General features: G+C 38.8%; 1 protein-coding gene across 1 annotated transcript in view; it reads right to left on the bottom strand.

The window, feature by feature from the left end:
- The window catches only part of htt (huntingtin), a 688215-nt gene that overhangs the window by 315844 nt on the left and 354833 nt on the right, over positions 1–17538 (bottom strand). The window contains exon 30 of the mRNA XM_090385445.1: positions 2836–3074. Within this exon, the coding sequence (XP_090241571.1) occupies positions 2836–3074 (239 nt within the window). The remainder of the gene's footprint in view (positions 1–2835; positions 3075–17538) is intronic.

Here is a 17538-nt window from a genome sequence, read left to right as displayed (position 1 = left end):
TTCATAAATCTACTACACTTCTTTTTCTACTTTTCTCACCCTGCTAGTTGTTGGCACTTTGTATAACTATCACATCTATTTATGCATATTTAATTCAATATATTAATACAACTTATATATATATATACACACAGGTCAACCATCACTAATCCGGCCACCGGTAATCTGGTTCCACCGCTAATTCTGGCATAATTTCCGCAAATGTAATTTCAAATTTCCCCGATTGGCGCACCTACCTGCCGCTACTGTTTTGGTGACATTGGTTGCAGCATCAGCTGTCGGCGCGAACTCGTAAACACTGGCAAGATATTCATACTTATTTTTGTGCATTTATTATTATAACCTGCTCACATTTAATCCCAGCCATGGTTTCAATGCATAAAGGAAGTGCTTCTCGTGGTGTAAAGCGCAAACACTGTACATTGTCGATAACAGATAAAGTTGAAGTTCTGAAAAAACTCGACAGCGGTGTGTCTGTGAGAAGTTTCTCTGCTTAGTTGTAAATTCCAGCAATTTCTCTCTGTTCCTCTTATTTTAGTAATTTTCTTTTAGCCATTTTTTTTTTTTTTACGACACACTTGTACAAACTTGCAGGAAAAACACAACTCAATATGATGGATAATACACTGCACTACTGAACATGTTTTCACAAACAATACTGACAAACTTATTGTGACGTTTGAGAGTTTATTTTATCGCAATTAGTTTTATTTCAGCGCTCGCCGCGCATGCAATAAACTAATCACAAATGACCTTCATATGTATGCCGTAATAGCGTCGCACGTATTGTGGCCCGACATTGATTCTCAAGAAATAAAGTAACCTACTGGGCCACGCCGGCCACATATATACAACACACACAGGACAAAAAAAAAAAAAAAAAAAAAAAAGACACTTTTTTTTTTGATATTTTAAAGTAAAAAATTACAACACTGATATTACAATATTTATTTTAGAATTACTAATCAAATTATTTGCTAAATATTTTTTGGCTCCTGGGGATTTTTTTTTCTTAAACTAGCTTGGCAGTCAACATGTTAATTAAAGGTAGGATGAGGTGTTAGCTGTTGGATAAAACTGTATGTGCTAATATAACCAACAGCAATCTGGCAAACTCACTAACCCGGCATCCCGCAGGTCCCAAAGCTGCTGGATTAGTGATGGTCGACCTATATATATATAAACAAAAACTATTAGTCTCTTCCATTTTGAAGTTTATAAAATCATTTAACTGTCCAAGGAAGGAATGTCACAAAAAATCACGGCAGTAGGGTGTTGTGGGCTAAATACATCAATTAGCTTTAGATGCAAAAACATCACAAACGGTTGAAACAGGGAATTTTAACATTTTATTGTTAATTTTGACATTACATTGGATAAGACTGAAAAATATTTCAATTCAAGTTCTTCCAAATGTTGCAAGTTTAATGACAGGAGCTATGTGACCCTGCAAACATTCAGAGTGCCAAGATGTTTCATGAGGATTATTTAGTTTTTTTTTTTTTTTTTTTTATGTGAACCCCAAACACGAGAGGTATTAGAACCTATAGTACTTAGTACCGTGCCAAAATGAATCATTTACTAAAAGCTTTAGATTACAAAAAAAAGAATAGTTTCAACTATTCCTCCCCACCCAGCATACACACAGCTTTTTTTCTTTCATTCTTTTCAGGATTCACAGTCTATTTTTAATAGGTAAGCTTCTATCTCTGTAAACATAACTATTACTATTTTTTTGACTATGACAGATCTTTAAAAGATATACAAGATATGAGCCAAAATATTTTTGACTGGTAGCTAGGAGCAAAACCAGTGCACTACAGCTTTGCACCTACTAGGTACCACTGTGTTGTTTCATCATGGTTTGGTCTGATGAGGAGTGAAAACAGTGCACATTAACATCTGTAACAGGTATCGCTTCATTATGAGTTAATCTGGTGAATTTCATTACAGAATGCTGAATTCTAATGAAACTACCATTTAAGTGCATTCTGTGAGTAGTGAAATGGTTGATGCAGGAGTAAAGAGTGTGCATCAAGTTTTTCTTTAATCTCAGCAGTACAGCTTAAGAATAAACATTTGAATAGTTTTTCACATGCAAAAGTGGTCACATGTTGGTTGAAAATTCAGAGCATTTAGGCTGTACAGTCTATCATGCAAAACATGCCAGCACCCTTTAAGAGAAAATTTGAAGAAGCGATGGATTGTCACAAAGTTTCTGCCTTGCTGTCTGAGCCAGAAAGAAAACTTATTTGCTTGCATGCTTCCACAAGATGAACCTGCAAATGAAATGATGGAAATTTTATGATATTTAAGACACTAAACAAAACTGTAGTAGTTCTGAATGCAGCTGCAACACAAGAGTTCCACGACAGTGATGGAAATGCTAGATGGGACAACAAATACTTGAGACTAAGGTAGATCTACCCTTTTATCAAATCAGGTTGGGAACTTTTGCACCTCATATTCATTATTTACCATTCCAATTCCAGTCCCTTAAAACAATACACATAAACAGCTAATCAGTCAGTAGACTGGTTAGTGACGTGCACACGTGTGTGTGTGTGTGTGTGTGTGTGTGTGTGTGTGTGTGTGTGTGTGTGTGTGTGTGTGTGTGTGTGTGTGTGTGTGTGTGCGTGTGTGCGTGCGCGTGCGTGCGTGCGTGCGTACGTTTTACTGCATCTTACATATTACGGAATTAGCAAATGCAACAATAATCAAATCATTTGCTATCTTTGCTTGTGGATCATGTATATATGTTCTTAGCACATGTGCTATGAAAATTAATAACATATATTTTAAAATTTATATCAGAAATGAGATAATAAAGCAAACCTAGCAAATATTTCTTCTGGAGTTAATCCCCCATCTTCTGATGTTTTCACTGAATCGACAGCTACAGGCAAACCATAAGAAAATGCATCAGCATGATTAAAGTCTAGTTTTGGAATAGTTACTGTTAGTCCTAAGTCACCTAATCGAGATAGAACTACTTCTTCCTTAGCTTGACTTATTAACACTCTAAGAACTGATAACACAAGACACATCCAGCGATGAAGATTTGGATAGGTGGCCTGAAAGAATTTTTAAGAACTATGTAACAATACAAAAACATACAATTACAAATTTTATATTCTACAAAATTTAATTGATTACTTTAAAGGTATGATTGAGATTTGGGTTACGTTTTTCTGAGAAATCATATTCTGAATCATTTTAAGTAACCGTGAAATGCAATTAAAATATTACAATATATTTTCTGATTAAAAATGACTTTCGACATGCATATTTTAAAAATTGATGATGTCAAGAAGATTTATTCTGACACCTCTGAAAATTTTAATTTTTCCACCATATGATTTATATGGTAAGAATTGTATAAAAACATTGTTGACTAGTACAGGACAGAGCACATCCAATGGAAGTAGACTGAAATGTGAGATTACAATATTCCAAAGACTGCCCCAGGAAACAGACTCTTGCCTGGATTTGAAAGCTGTTAGAATGTTGGCAAATCTTTAACAGAATACATGTGGTAAAATGCCACAAACAAAATTCAGAAAGAAACAAAAAAAACATTTTCATGTAAAATATTCCACTTCTATCATCTAAGGTGGAAGAGGACATATGTAGGATACAAAACTAATGCACGATAAAGAACATTAAATAATAATAACTGTTCTTTATTTCTTAAAACACATCAAGATACAATAACAAAGATAGGTGTTGAGATAGAGATCACTCTACTGATCTCTATCTCAGCACCTATATCTTTGTTGAGACAGGGATCAGCAGGGAGGCTTTACAACTGAATAAGTAAATAACAACAACAAAAAAAAGTATGTTTTTTGTTGTTGTTACACAAGGGGAGAATATCTTTGAAATATTGCAATTCTTATAAAAAGTCATTGCTCTATTGGTGATTCTGGAATAATGAGAATCACAATTAAGTACGCATCAATGTGGAGTTCATTAATAAGATGTAAAGTCGAGTTAGAGAAGCAGACTAAATTTTCTTATATGGTTATAAAGTACAGCGATATTAGTTTAAGAGAATTTCAAAGGATGGTATGCATTAGACAATTAAACAATTAAATTCTGACATTTAAATTCATTAGACAATTAAATTCTGATGTATTAGGAAAACAACAACTTTATCTATACAACATATATCCTTTTTATCATACCTTTCCCAATGCTAGAAAACAGTTATCCAGTTTCCCCTTAAAAATTTACCAGACTTTCAATCTCAACCAACCATGAAGACAGTTTACCCCAGTGGTCAAAAACATTGCTGAGAAAATGTAAATTTCCTGTGGTCAAGTCCATTAGTTTTCCCCCCCACAAGTCCCCACATTTGTCTTGTCTCATTTCACAGTGAAGATTCTGCAGTCATTCAATTTGCTCTTCATATCAATGGAGAACAAATTGAATTTATTTCTTCAATGCCTTATCACCTCCAACAGATCCCCTCTGAGATATCTTGTTTTCAAGCTGTGTAACTTAACCTTTGCAATCTCTGCTCATAATGGACACCCCTTTGCTATTTGCACTAGATGAGTCCCCCATCTTTGGACTCTCTGAAGCTTAATGTCTTTTGTTAAATGCAGCCTCCAAACACAAACATAATACACCAAATGTGGTCTCACCATTTATTTGTATAATGGAACTATAACCTTCTTTTCTCTAAATGCAAAGGTACCATAAATCACTGAGAAAACACCATGTGCATCCTGGCCACCTACTGAATTGCAGGCTAACTTTCATGTCTGATTATCAAAACACCTAAGTCTTCTTTCCTCATTTAAATCTTCAGCTCTGCCCTACCTAGTATATATCATTACTCCTCGATTGCTATTTACCAAACATAAACTTAATGTTTGGTAGCATTAAAAGGTAAGTGTCATTTCTCTGATCATCCTTGAAGACTTTCTAAATCATTAAGTTCAGCCTGATTGGCAATGTTAAGCCTTGAGAGGCAATGTTAAGCCTTGAGAGGCAATGTCCCAACCTTTACATCATCACAAATTTCAACTAAATATCCATTATTCCCTTGTCTAATCACTCAAGGAGATCAGAAACAAGAGTGGTCCCTAGCACTGAATTTTGAGGGACCCTCACTTGTAACCCCTGTAACTCTTAGGAATGAATATAAATAGCTTACGCATCATGTCCTTCGACGACCCCACAATTCACTTCAGGATTCTGCCTGCAACCCCAACAAGACTCCAGCTTGTACAACACCCTTCCAAGTGGAACAATGTCAAATGCACTGCTAAAGTTAAAGTACGTAATGTCAAAATTGGTTGCTTGCATTCAACTCCCATGTGACCACATCGTAACAATTTATCAGGTAGGTTAAAGAGGATTTTCCCTTTACAAATCTGCATTGTGATCCATTTAGGATATCATACTTCTCAAGATCATCTTGAAATGCATCTTTGACAGTAGACATCATTACCTTTCATGCCAGTGAAGTTAAACTGTCTATAGTTTTATATTAGCTCATGTAAACCTGAAAATAAATAATTTTTGAATAGCACATTTTTAGGTTAATGATGGCAGCTTGTCAGTCAAAGATGATCTACACTCTGGGCCACCCTTCAACAATCAATGATTCAATCATTTATGTTTATGATCTGATAAGGTGTGATTAACATTTAATTATCTGTGAAGTTGCTAGTTAAACTGGTATTTCTTAAAGGATAGGCCAATCAGTTTTATTGCAAGATTTGGGAATGCAATGCATTTCAGCCAAGTTTGTGCCTTCAATCATTGATAATCACAGAGTGGCAAGTTCTTGCATATAAGGTTCTTTGTCAACGTGCTGCTACTGCTGACTGACTCGCATTTTGTTTCTTTTACATTTGTTTCTTCCAAAGGTGTTAAATAACTCCATTGGCATCTGAGGGGCAACTAACCACAGCCATTTAATGGCCTCTCCCTCAATAAGGCCAATTCCTGGTGCCTTATCATTCCATTAATTTTCTTAATGGAATCTACTCCTTCTCTGGTGAAGAAGAGTTCTTGGTGGTCAGGATGAAAGGAATCTTTTTTTTTTTTTTTTTTTTCCAATTATGAGTTGTTCATTTTTGGTATTTTTGAGGGAGTTGCATCCCTCCAGTTAGTTGTTTCTTGGCTGTTTGGAGGTATCAGGGAGTTGATAATATCTGCTGTTGCTATTTCTTATTATTTTATGTATGACTCCACATAGGTTGGTGTTCCCTCCAATCTCCAATCAGAGTTCTGCCAGGCTGCCTGTTTCTCGTGATAAATTGTGTTGAAGTACTATCTTCAAGTGTTCTTGTACTGTTGCTGGAGTGTTTGCTCTGCACTAGTTTAGAAGGACCTGTTCTCCATTGTCTTGAAAATCCTCACAGGCATTCTTAAAGTTGTTTCTATATCTGCAAAAAGGCTTCTAAGGTTGAGGTTATACATACCACAAGTTTAGACAAATACACCAACTGTTTAAATAAACTGATTTAATGATAAAATAATACTGGATAGTATACTGAAATGATACAATAAAAACTGTAAAATAAAAATTTACAAAAACTGATTTACTTTACAACAAATAAAATTGAATTGATGAATTTAAAATGCATTAAAAATTATAAATTTAAAAGCGATAAAACACCATTGAAGCTTTCGGGGGCATCCGCCTCCTTTCTCAACAATAATGAAGTTCAAGCGACACAACCTTAAATACCAGGCTCACGGCACATGTGTCTGACCAGGCGCATGTTCAACACTCCCTTCACGTGTGCTGGAACCGGAAATGGTCCGGGAGCGTGGCAAATTAAGACGTTTGTCTCTGGCAAGGATAACAGCCTCCAAAAGAGGGGTGGAGCCGAACTTCCCTATCTCTATTCATACTATTGTTACCAGATGACCCAATCCACAAACTCTCCAGCCACTCGCGGTCCCAGAATCAATGTGCCCGGTCAAGGATGAGAGCATTCTCAGGGAATATCTGATGTTGTTTCTCCCAATAGTGCTTGGCTATGGCGGACTTATTGAATTCTGCGGTCTGTATAGCTCTCTTATGTTCCCCCAGATGGTCCTTAAGACGTCCCCCCTCTCTCCCCCATGTACCGTTCCCCACAATCCGGGCATTTGATCTCATATACGACCCCACTACTAGAATTGCTAGTAATGGGGTCTTTGACCTGTGACACCACTGTGTGCAATCTCCGACCCGGGAGCTGCACACAGCATGTCTGAAAGTCGCAAAGCATCCTCGCAATGTGATCTGACAAGCCCAGATAGTAGGGAATATAAACTGTGGTAAGTGGTGCAGGTGGAACAACCTGATTATTGCTCCACTTCTCTATTATATTTATCAATGACCCTCTGGGGGTAACCACATTTCATAAGATCTGTCATAACTTGCCTAATTTCTTTCTCTCCCTCCTGAGGTACTACAATGTGTCTTCACCCTACCCATAAGTGCCCTAGCCACACTATTTTTATGTTGGGCAGTCTGAGCTGATTTATAATGCATGTACTGGCCCCTACACATTGATTTCCTATAGACCTTAGTTCTAAGCCTGGGGTCTTCCCTGTACACCATTATATCCAGAAATGGTAGGGTGCCGTCTACTTCTACCTCTGAGGTAAAAATTGTATGAAAGGAGAGAAACCATTGAGAAAACAAACCACATCTTCCTCTCTCCCCTTTTTTACTATAGTGAACGTGTCGTCCACAAATCGTTTCCACTTACGCATAGGGAACTCTAACCTCACAAAAATCCTATTCTCTAATTCTTCCATAGCTAAGTTTGCGACAATAGCACTGATTGGAGAACCCATAGCTGTGCCATGAACCTGCTTATACATCACTCCTTGAAATACCAAGGTAGTACTTGAAAAACAATTCAACACCACAGCATATATCTTCCATATTTAGGTGAGATCTAGCACTTAAGGTATCATCCTTCTGTAAGGCCAACTTGACACATTTTACCCATGCGCTATGGGGATACATGTGAATAATGATACAACATCCAACGACATCATAGTTTCGTCCTCCCCTATATTTTGACACTTTACAAATTCACGAACTCCACACTATCTTTAATGACCAGCGTAGACCGACCCACTACCGGGACAATCAGCTGCGCCAGAAATTTAGAGAGAACATAAATGGGGGCTACCAATAAAGGAAACTATGGGTCGTAGTGGAACATTTACTTTGTGCGTCTTGGGCAACCCATAAAATCTGGGCAGCTGACACCCTGTTGCATGCATGGACCAGTATTTCTCCTTTGAAATCTTCTCCGTTTTCAACAGGGATAGTAACATCTTATTCACATGCTGTTCTAAGCCAGCCAGAGAGAGGGGCATTAATAAATTACCGGAATCCATTGCTAATCAGATTCATGTTAAAACAGTTGCTATATTGAGCCAGGCAAAAATGGGTGCTTCAAACTTTACCATTAAACAGAAGAAAGCGTTAGAAGAACTTAAAATGGGATGATGATATTGTAATTTTACCGGCAGACAAAGGTAGATCAACTGTTGTACTAAGTGAGGAGGATTACCAAAAGAAAGTGTTAGATTTATTACGTGATAGTGATACATACAAGATTATTCATAGAAATCCATTGGCTGGCTTAGAACAGCGTCTGAATAAGATGTTACTATCCTGGTTGAAAACGGAGAAGATTTCAAAGGAGAAATACTGATCCAGGCATGCAACAGGGTGTCAGCTGCCCAAGATGCACAAAGTAAATGTTCCACTACAACCCATAGTTTCCTTTATTGGAGCCCCACTTATGCTCTATCTAAATTTCGGGCACAGCTGATTGCTCAGGTAGTGGGTCGGTCTACGTTGGTCATTAAAGATAGTGTGGAGTTCGTGAATTTTGTAAAGTGTCAAAATATAGGGGAGGATGAGACTATGATGTTGTTGGATGTTGTATCATCATTCATGTGTATCCCCATAGCGCATGGGGTAGAATGTGTCAAATTGGCCTTACAGAAGGATGATACCTTAAGTGCTAGATATCACCTAAATATGGAAGATATATGCTTTGGTGTTGAATTATGTCTTTCAAGTACTACCTTGGTATTTCAAGGATGATGTATAAGCAGGTTCATGGCACAGCTATGGGTTCTCCAATCAGCGCTATTGTCGCAAACTTAGCTATGGAAGAATTAGAGAATAGGATTTTTGTGAGGTTGGAGTTCCCTATGCGTAAGTGGAAACGATTTGTGGATGACACGTTCACTATAGTAAAAAAGGGGAGAGAGGAAGATGTGGTTAGTTTTCTCAATGGTTTCTCTCCTTTCATACAATTTACCTCAGAGGTAGAAGTAGATGGCACCCTACCATTTCTGGATATAATGGTGTACAGGGTTACACCCAGGCTGAGAACTAAAGTCTATAGGAAATCAATGTGTAGGGGCCAGTACACGCATTATAAATTGGTTCAGACTGCCCAACATAAAAATAGTGTGGCTAGGGACTTATGGGTAGGGTGAAGACACATTGTAGTACCTCAGGAGGGAGAGAAAGAAATTAGGCAAGTTATGACGGATCTTATGAAATGTGGTTACTCCCAGAGGGTCATTGATAAATTTAATAGAGAAGTGGGGCATAATCAGGTTGTCCAGCCTGCACCACTTACCACAGTTAATATTCCCTACTATCCGGGCTTGTCAGATCGCATTGCGAGGATGCTTTGCGACTTTCAGACATGTTGTGTGCAGCTCCCGGGTCGGAGATTGCCCACAGTGGTGTCACAGGTCAAAGACCTCCATTACTAGGGATTTTAGTAGTGGGGTCATATATGAGGTCAAATGCCCGGATTGTGGGGAACGGTATGTGGGGGAGAGAGGAGGATGTCTTAAGGGCCATCTGGGGGAACATACGAGAGTTATACAGAAAGCAGAATTCAATAAGTCCGCCATAGCCGAGCACTATTGGGAGAAACCCAATTCCCTGAGAATGCTGTCATCCTTGATCAGGCGCATAGATTCTGGGACCGCAAGTGGCTGGAGGGTTTGTGGATTGGGTCATCTGGTAACAATAGTATGAATAGAGATAGGGAAGTTCGGCTCCGCCCCCTTTTGGAGGCTGTGGTCCTTGCCAGAGACAAACGTTTTAATTTGCCACACTCCCGGACCATTTCCGGTTCCAGCACATGTGAAGGGAGTGTTGAACATGCGCCTGGTCAGACACATGTGCCGTGAGCCTGGTATTTAAGGTTGTGTCGCTTGAACTTCATTATTGTTGAGAAAGGAGGCGGATGCCCCCGAAAGCTTCAATGGTGTTTTATCGCTTTTAAATTTATAATTTTTAATGCATTTTATATTCATCAATTCAATTTTATTTGTTGTAAAGTAAATCAGTTTTTGTAAATTTTTATTTTACAGTTTTTATTGTATCATTTCAGTATACTATCCAGTATTATTTTTTCATTAAATCAGTTTATTTAAACAGTTGGTGTATTTGTCTAAACTTGTTGGTAAGTTGTTTCTAAACTGAGTGAATTTGGAGTTCCACCATGGTATGCTGTATGTCTTTCTTACTCTTTTCTTCATTGAGGCTTTTAGGGCTTGTAGAAGGATATTCCGAACAAAATCAGCTTATCTAGAATCCATCCTCCATGTTCTCAAAGCGGCAAGCTTCCTGGCTATCCATTATATTTAAGACCACCCAGTCAAAGCATTCCCGATTTGAATGTGTGGTCACAAATCTTTCCACATCATAAATATTGGAAACATTAGTATGCCCACTGTTGGTAAACTCGAATGCAATTAACCAATGATGCTTAGTAGAAAACCTATGTACTGTCCAATGCTTGACTCTTCTTCAATGGCAGGGTAGATAAAGAATTAGCATTAGCATTAATAGAGGCATATGATGCAAGAAAGCAAGCTTATTCAGCATCAACCAAAAAAAAAAAAAAAAAAACACACACCACTCCCAATTTCACCCCTCCGTTCGTTCGAAATACCTGTCCAGTTGAGCTTTAAATTTGTTTAGGCTATCAACTTCAACAACAAGTGATGGAAGTCGGTTCCACCAACCAACCACCCGCTGGCCAAAGGCAAATTTCCGCACATCTATCCGACATCCGTCCTTCCTCAATTTGAATTTATGTCCTCTGAGGTGATTATTCTGAGCAAGATGAAGAATCCCATTGGCATTGAGCATGCTGAAACCATTCAAAGCCTTATACACCTCTATCAGATCACCTCGCCGGTGCCTAGTCTCCAGACTCTGTAATTTGCAAAACTTAAGCCTTTCTTCGTAAGAGCAACCCTTTGTTCCATTCACTAATCTTGTTGCCCTTCTCTGTACCCGTTCCAGCAGCTCTACATCCTTCTTGAAATGAGGCCTCCAGACCTGTATACAGTACTCAAGATGTGGCCTAACCATTGCCTTATACAAGGGAATAATCACCTCCTTATCCCTGCTAGAAAAATTCCTGTATATCATTGACAAGACACCAACCATGAGCTACTCTTGCAGCTCGTCTGCACTGCTCAGAGAACTTCATATCTGCCTGCACAATTACCCCCAGGTCCTTTTTATTCTCCACCACTGTCAGTGTAGTACCGCAGAGTTGATACGTTGCTCTGGGGTTACTGTTTCCCATAGGTAGTACTTTACATTTGTCAATGTTAAACTTCATTTGCCACCTCTCAGCCCATCTGTTCAACCTTTCCAGATCCTGTTGCAGCAGCATAGCGTCAGTAGTGTCCTTAACAACCCTTCCAACCTTTGTATCATCTGCAAACTTGGACATTAAACTTGATATCCCATCATCAATATCATTCATAAACAACGAAAACAACAACGGACCCAACACTGAACCCTGAGGAACTCCACTAATAACATTAGTCCATGTTGAGCAGTGTCCATTGATTACCACTCTCTGTCTTCTGCCACTCAACCATCCCCTTATCCATAGCAGCAATTTGCCTCCAATGCCACACTGCTCCAATTTGTGCAGCAGTCTTCCATGTGCAACAGTATCAAAAGCCTTTCTAAGATCCAAATATATAATATCAAAGTTATTCCCTGCATCCAGTTCTTTTGTAACTACATCATAGTATCCAATCAAATTGGTCAGGCAAGACCTGCCCTTAACAAAACCATGCTGCGTCTGAGCTATAACTGAATTCTTGTCTAGATGATCCTGCAGTGCTTCTTTAACCAGTGCCTCCATTAATTTACCTGGAACAGAAGTTAAACTCACAGGTCTATAATTACTTGTGTCAGCCTTTGATCCTCCTTTGTGAATTGGGGTTACATTTGCACATCTCCAGTCTATGGGTACCTCCCCTGAGTCCAAAGAAGCTCTCATAATTATGGCTAGGGGTTTGCTTACTTCCTTTGCTGCCTCCTTTAATATAACTGGATAGATCCCATCCACCCCAGGTGCCTTTTTTATGTTTATCCTCAACAATCTCTCCTCCACTTTCCTCTCAGTTATTAAAAAATCATCCAGCTCACTGCCAATGTTTACTTTACCTACATCATTCTCCTTCCTGAATAACTCCTCATGTGTGAATGTAGATGCAAAATACTCGTTTAGATTGTTAGCCACCTGAGCAGGATCCTCAACTGTTGAACCATCAATATCCAGTGGACCAATCTGATTCATCCCTTTCCTTCTTGAGTTTAAATATGTAAAGAACTCTTTTCTGTTTTTCTTTGCATCCTTTGCCAAGGATTTTTCGTAGTCTGCCTTTGCCTGCCTAATCTCCTTTGTGACTTGGTTACAGACCAACTTATATCTATCGTAGGCTTCCATGTCACCCATTAATTTGTATGTATCCCATGCATTTTTCTTCTCTGCCACATGTCTCATTAGTTCATCTGACAACCATTTAGGCCTAAACCTTTGTCCATGTTTGATTCGACATTACTTCAGCAATGGGTTGTGGGCATCAGAATGTCCAATTTTGCAGAAGTAATAAAATCTTCTAGTGATAAGCCATGTTGGTTTGTTGTGGGAGCATGCTATAGAGTAGAATGCCTGGAGTCCAACCCAATGAAGGGCTGCCACTTCCAAGCAAATCCACAGAACTGGTATTGTTAGCTTTAGCATTAGTAGAGGCATACGATGCAAGAAAGCAAGCTTATGCAGCATCAGCCATAAAAAAAAAAAAGTAAAGAAAAGAAAAACTTCCATTTCACCTCTCCGTTCGTTCAAAATACCTGTTCAGCTGAGCCTTAAATTTATTTAGGCTATCAACTTCCACAACAAGGGATGGAAGTCGGTTCCATTAACCAACTACCCACTGGCTAAAGGCAAATTACCGCACATCTATCCTACATCTGTCTTTACTCAATTTGAATTTATGCCCTCTCAGGTGCTTATTCTGAGAAAGAGGAAGAATCCTATCGGCATTGAGAATGCTCAAACCATTCAAGACTTTATACACCTCTATCAGATCACCTTGCAGGTGCCTAGTCTCCAGACACTGTAATTTGCAAAACTTAAGCCTTTCTTCGTAAGAGCAACACTTTGTTCCATTCACTAATCTTGTTGCCCTTCTCTGTACTTGTTCCAGCAGCTCTACATCCTTCTTGAAATGAGGCCTCCAGACCTATATACAGTACTCAAAGTGTGGCCTGACCATTGTCTTATACAAGGGAATAATCACCTCCTTATCCCTGCTAGAAAAATTCCTGTATATCATTGACAAGACACCATGAGCTACTCTTGCAGCCTGTCTGCACTGCTCAGAGAACTTCATATCTGCCTGCACAATTACCCCCAGGTCCTTTTCATTCTCTATCACTGTCAGTGTAGTACCACAGAGTTGAAACGTTGCTCTGGGGTTGATGTTTCCCATATGTAGTACTTTACATTTGTCAATGTTAATTTTCATTTGCCACCTCTCAGCCCAATGGCTCAACCTTTCCAGATCCTGTTGCAGCAGCATAGTGTCAGTAGTGTCCTTAACAACCCTACCAACCTTTGTATCATCTGCAAACTTGGACATTAAGCTTGATATACCATCATCAATATCATATATAAATACAGAAAACAATAATGGACCCAACACTGAACCCTGAGGGACTCCACTAATAACATTAGTCAACGATGAGCAGTGTCCATTGATTACTTTGATTACATTAATTACCACTCTGTCTTCTCCCCCTCAACCATCCCTTTATCCATAGCAGCAATTTGCCTCCAATGCCACACTGCTCCAATTTGTGCAGCAGTCTTCCATGTGCAACAGTATCAAAAGCCTTTCTAAGATCCAAATATATAATATCAAAGTTATTCCTGCATCCAGTTCTTTTGTGACTGCATCATCCAATCAAATTTGTCAGGCAAGGCTTTCCCTTAACAAAACCATGCTGTGTCAGAGCTATAACTGAAGTCTGGTCTAGATGATCCTGCAGTGCTTCTTTAACCAGTGCCTCCATTAATTTTCTTGGAACAAAAGCTAAACTCACAGGTCTATAATTACTTGTGTCAGCCTTTGATCCTCCTTTGTGAATTGGGGTCACATTTGCACATCTGCAGTCTATCGGTACCTCCCCTTAGTTCAAAGAAGCTCTCATAATTATGGCTAAGGGTTTGCTTATTTCCTTTTCCGCATCCTTTAATATAACTGGATAGATCCCATCCACCCCAGGTGCCTTTTTTATGTTTATCCTCAACAATTCTCCTCCACTTTCCTCTCAGTTATTACAAAATCATCTAGCTCACTGCCAGAGTTGAATACACCTCTAGCATTCCCCTCCCTGAATAACTGCTCATGTGTGAATGTAGATGCAAAATACTCGTTTAGTTTGTTAGCCACCTGAGCAGGATCCTCAACTGTTGAACCATCAATATCCAGTGGACCAATCTGATTCATCCCCTTCCTTCTAGAGTTTACATAAGTAAAGAACTCTTTGCTGTTTTTCTTTGCATCCTTTGCCAAAAATTTCTCGTAATCTGCCTTCGCCTGCCTAACCTCCTTTGTAACTTGGTTACAGACCAGCTTGTATCTATCATAGGCTTCTGTGTCACATGTTAATTTATATGTATCCCATACATTTTTCTTCTCTGCCCTATGTCTCATTAATTCATCTCACATCCATTTAGGCCTAAACCTTGAAAAATATTTCTTAGTTGGTATGTAAATCCTAGTAGTTTCCAAGATAAGTTCTTTGAATGCTTGCCATTTTGAATTTGCTGTTGGTAACATCATCAGTTGGTCCCCTGTATAGAATTTAAATACTGTCTCAGACCATCGTAGTCACCTTTACAAAAGAAAAAACCCTTCCCTTTACCCCTGATGGTAGTTACCTCTGAGTAAATCCCACTTCAGAACACTGTGATCACTGCCACCTAGTGGTTCCTTTATTTTTTAATATAACTGGATAGATCCCATCCACCCCAGGTGCCTTTTTTATGTTTATCCTCAACAATTCTCCTCCACTTTCCTCTCAGTTATTACAAAATCATCTAGCTCACTGCCAGAGTTGAATACACCTCTAGCATTCCCCTCCCTGAATAACTGCTCATGTGTGAATGTAGAGGCAAAATACTCGTTTAGTTTGTTAGCCACCTGAGCAGGATCCTCAACTGTTGAACCATCAATATCCAGTGGACCAATCTGATTCATCCCCTTCCTTCTAGAGTTTACATAAGTAAAGAACTCTTTGCTGTTTTTCTTTGCATCCTTTGCCAAAGATTTCTCGTAATCTGCCTTCGCCTGCCTAACCTCCTTTGTAACTTGGTTACAGACCAGCTTGTATCTATCATACATAGGCTTCTGTGTCACATGTTAATTTATATGTATCCCATACATTTTTCTTCTCTGCCCTATGTCTCATTAATTCATCTGACATCCATTTAGGCCTAAACCTTGAAAAATATTTCTTAGTTGGTATGTAAATCCTAGTAGTTTCCAAGATAAGTTCTTTGAATGCTTCCCATTTTGAATTTGCTGTTGGTAACATCATCAGTTGGTCCCACTGTATAGAATTTAAATACTGTCTCAGACCATCGTAGTCACCTTTATAAAAGAAAAAACCCTTCCCTTTACCCCTGATGGTAGTTACCTCTGAGTAAATCCCACTTCAGAACACTGTGATCACTGCCACCTAGTGGTTCCTTTATCTGCAGATTCTTAATGCATGAAGAATCACTACTGATAATCAGATCAAGACTATTACTCCCTCTAGTTGCCTCCCGAACATGCTGAGGTAGAAAACAATCATTGAATAAATCCACAAAAGCATTGCTGGTGTGTGTGTGTGTGACCAACCCACAAATTCCAGTCAATATCTGAGAAATTAAAATCCCCCATTATAAGAATCTCTGATTTACTGGCCCACTCTTTCCCTTGTACAGTTTCTTATTATACTCATCAGAGTTATTAGGCCTATAGCATTAGGCTTATAGCATTGTGTGATGTAAGGAATGATACAATCACAGAATTGAAAGCTCTTCGCAAATAGGGAGCAGCATCCGATTTGACCTTGGTAGGATACAAACTGAACGAGAAGTTTGAGTGGTAACTTCTGTAACTACTCAGTGAGAGTTGCATATTATAATTGCTGCCATGCAGACAGGGCTAGTAGCCTGAACAATCCAATAAGTCAGTGGATAACCTGCAACTTTTGGCTAGCAAGACAGTTGGCTAGCCATGGATATTAAATGATGTGCATTTATCTAGTTATAATCAACTTAAAGGTAGAAATTGTTAGGTTTCTATCTATAAAGGGTTTGATTTTTCAGATTACAGTTAGTACACTGGGGCTGTTCCCTATTGGGACATACCTTATATAGACACCTTGTTTCTGCACAGCGGCTGCAGATAGGTTGTTTATAAGTACATCTTTTAGAGGTATGCCCATAATCAAGGCAATTAAAACATATTATCACTGGAATAAAATCCTTAACTCTGTGAGAAATCCATTCAAGAAAAACTCTACTTTGTGAAAAAATTCCACACTTTATATTTTTCCTTCTTCGCTTTTGTGCACTCCTTGTTTCACTAATAGATCAAGTGCCACTGGGTCTGGTGATTCGATAATGGAATTGAACATTTAGCTGCAAATAAAAGACAGGATGTGATATAATTGATGACCTCATCTATGGGCCAGAGTTGTATAATTTTTTTGTCCAGAGTGATTGCTGACTGAATTTGACCCAATTGGCAGGAGAGAATTTCCATTTCCTGCAGAGTTGGCCTAATGGTGGTTGTGTAGTGAGCAGTTTACAAACAACTGGAAAATGGTCACTGCTCACGGGATCATCCATAGCGGACCATTGAATGACTAGAAGCATTATCGTGGAACAAATTGAAAAGTCAATTGAAGAAGTCTGTCCAGTATGTAACTATATATGGGTGTGCATCAAAACCTCAAAATTGAGAATAGTGAGGTTTTGTTTATCTAATAAAGTTTCAATCAGTTGGCGGTATCCATCTAATTTAGAGGAGCCCCATAAAGGGTGGTGGCCATTGAAATCCCCTAGCAGGCAGACAGGTGAGAGCAGCTGTATTAAAAGTTCTTCAAGATCATTATAAGAGTAGGTCAGATTTGGTGGGAGATAGACATACTAG

This window comes from Mastigoproctus giganteus, chromosome 11 (assembly GCF_048544385.1).
Source record: "Mastigoproctus giganteus isolate SK-2022 chromosome 11, ASM4854438v1, whole genome shotgun sequence".
NCBI lineage: Eukaryota > Metazoa > Arthropoda > Arachnida > Uropygi > Thelyphonidae > Mastigoproctus > Mastigoproctus giganteus.
Note: the sequence above shows the minus strand (reverse complement) of the source record. Positions and strands in the feature narration are given on the sequence as shown.